The 2,935-nt window shown below is 51.8% G+C and overlaps 1 protein-coding gene across 1 annotated transcript in view; it reads right to left on the reverse strand.

Moving 5' to 3' along the window:
* Positions 1-2,606, reverse strand: part of HSH2D (hematopoietic SH2 domain containing) — a 12,264-nt gene extending 9,658 nt beyond the window's left edge. The window contains exon 1 of the mRNA XM_004715528.1: positions 2,482-2,606. Coding sequence (XP_004715585.1) covers positions 2,482-2,606 — 125 coding nt within the window. The remainder of the gene's footprint in view (positions 1-2,481) is intronic.
* Between the last annotated feature and the right edge of the window lie 329 nt (positions 2,607-2,935).

Here is a 2,935-nt window from a genome sequence, read left to right on the forward strand (position 1 = left end):
GGAGACCTCTGAGGACCTTCCTCAGCTCCTGTGTGGACCTCCTTCCACATCCCATCACTCAGTGCCTGGAATCCCCCCATTCAGGTACCTCCGATGGATCCAGGGGCCACAGTACCAAAGCATTTGGGCTTGACCTCTGGCTCTGCCATTCATTTGCTGGTGACCCAGAGGAGCTCTGCCCTTCTCTGTCTCAGCTTCCTCGAGTGCAAAGTAACCCCTCATGCTCAGAGCTGATGCGAGAATCCGTGGACCTGCTATCTCATCCTTGGCTGTTGTCAGGGTTACCGCTACCACTTGTTGCGGTCTATTCTGACTGACTCGTGGTGACCCCGCGTGTGCAGAGTAGACCCACGGGTAGGGTGTTTTGGGCCTGATGTCAATCTATGGAAGCAAGTGGCCAGACTTTTCTCCCGCAGGACTGTGGGATGGGTTCAAGTTGCCAGCCTTTTGTTAGGAGCCAAGTGCAAGCTGTTTGCTCTTGCTCCACCCAGGGCTCATAGTACTATGATTGCGATTATCATAGGAGCCCCGATGGCATAGTGGTTCCCCCATTGGGCTGCTAACCACAGGGCCAGCAGTTCGAAACCACCAGCTGCTCCACAGGAGAAAGATGAGACTTTCTACTCTCATAAAGAGTTGCATCTCTGAAACTCACAGAGGTGGCTCGACCCGCCCTGCAGGGGCGCCAGGAGCCAGAACGGACTAGACGGCAGTGAGTTTGGTTTGGGGCATTGTCACTTATCATCATAATTGCTGCTCTGCTCTGGGGGTCACAGAGGGCCAGGGGTCTCCTGTGGGACAAGCTGGGGAGCCTCCAGGCCTCGCTACCCAATATGGAGGCCGCAGGTCCCACGTGGCTCTGGAGCCTGTGAACCGTGACTGGGGCAAATCGAGGCTGAAACAGATGTGGGTTTTGGAGACCCGGAGCAAACAAAAAGAAGGTAAAATATTTCACGGGTACTTATTTAGTGTTGATAACATGTCGACTGCTAGATTGGGAGCCATAAAATAGATATCTTATGCATAGACATGAAACGTGAATATATGTTGTAAATAAAAAACGCATTTTTGTGAATACAGGTTAAAAATGACAGGATTTTTAAAACAAAAGAAACCACGGTGGCCTCCATTCTAACTCACGGCACCCAGGTGCATTCGGAAAGAACTGTTCCATAGGGTTGGCTCTCGCCTTGATGGAAGCGGATCGCCAGGACTTGCTTCCTCAGCACCACGGGGGTGGCTTTGAACTGCCAACCTTTAGGTTAGCAGCCGATGGCAAACAAACCGCTTTCGTTCCCTGGGGACCTTAAACACATATGATAACAGGTGAACATAAATTCTACCCACTTCTTTCTAGTGCTTTTTAAAAATTTGTTATCTAGAGCCTAAAATATGTTACGTTGCTTCCTGTGGCTGGCATTAGACTTCCTTGGGCAGCCTGCCCAGCACGGAGATGACTCCCAGGCCCTATGCTCTGTGATCTTTATGGTGTCCACTCAAGTCCCAAAAGTGGCACTAGAGTTTCTTTCTTCTGTTCAGACCAGGCCCTGGGGGCTCCTGACTAGGGGGCTTCCTTTACTTCCTCAGAGGCCACAACCTAATGTAGCAAGAACCCGGGGGCTGCATGGCTGATGGAGGGAGAACAGCTGCCCGGGCCCTGAGTAAGGAAGGGTCTTGAAGGTACGTGTTGCTGTCACTGGGCACTGGGTTGGGAAGGATCCTGAGGCCATTCTGAATGACGAAGCCTCACCTGGGTGAGGCAGGGCGGCTGAGAAGTCCCTTTTGGTGTGTGGACATTGGCATACAGAAAGCTGAAGCTCAAAATCTATGTGAAGGGGCGTGGATGTAGTGGAGACCCCAAACCCACCTGCACGCAAAATAATTGGGCAATCCCTCTCAGAAGGGCCACACAGAATGGAGGATAACTTCAGGGTGCCATCTGGCACTGATAAACCACATAACTATCTCCTAGTTCGTAGAGATTTCCTCCCCTTACTATTTGGTTTTTACTTGTTTCATCTCGTTAATCAAGTTAGACTTGTATACATTCATTTGTATATTGAAGATTACAAGGTACATGAAAGCCAAGATAGATAACCCTTCAGAAATAGTTACAGAAGTAATGGTTCCCTGAGGGTACAGGAAGGGAGGGCGGGAAGGGTGAGCTGTATGATTGTATGACCTCAGTCGACGGGCTTGAACAACAGAATTAAATGCGAGTGGATATATTGGCTTGTGTGAGATATGTCAACAAAACTATTCTATAAAAATAATTTGAAAAGAAAAGAAAGTTGGAGCTCAGAAAGAGGTGTGATTGGCCCAAACTGACCACGGTGGGACGCAAGATTCAACCCTATTAGGGGTCACAGTGACTTCAGAGACACTGCGCGTGCTGAGCGCCCAATTCTGCAAACCCCTCCGGGCTGGGGGTAGGTGGGGAAGAGGGAGGCGGTCAGGGCCGAGGTCGGGACGTGTACTTACTCTCTGGAGATCGCTCCATGGAACCACTGGGGAACTCCATCCTGGGCCAGCTGGCCCACCTGGGTGTGCACGAACCAGTCCAGGCGTGGAGGCAGCGGTGGGGGCAGGGTCCTGTCCTCCGTCATCATGGCTTCCTGGGGAGTGGGGTGGGTGGGTGTGTGCCTGGGGGAGCAAGGAGAGAGAGTCAAAACTGGTCCAGCCCTAAAACACGTGTGTCTCCCTTATAAGTAGCTTAGGGTGCCACCTCCTCCAGGTGGACAGACACGTGGGCCGTGTTTCTTAAGCGCCCGGCGTATGCCAAATACTTCTTGCACATTCATCCACCCCTCCTCTTGACGAGCCTCCAAAGAGTTTTCTTGGTCATTCACTCCGGTGGCTGTCCTTGTCACTGCCCTGATTCGTGCGACCCCAGGCACAGTGAAACGACACTCTCCCCAGCTGCCCGGCCCTGCCT

The sequence above is a fragment of the Echinops telfairi genome, unplaced genomic scaffold (genome assembly GCF_000313985.2).
Source record: "Echinops telfairi isolate 266 unplaced genomic scaffold, ASM31398v2 ScPeMD7_30;HRSCAF=105, whole genome shotgun sequence".
NCBI lineage: Eukaryota > Metazoa > Chordata > Mammalia > Afrosoricida > Tenrecidae > Echinops > Echinops telfairi.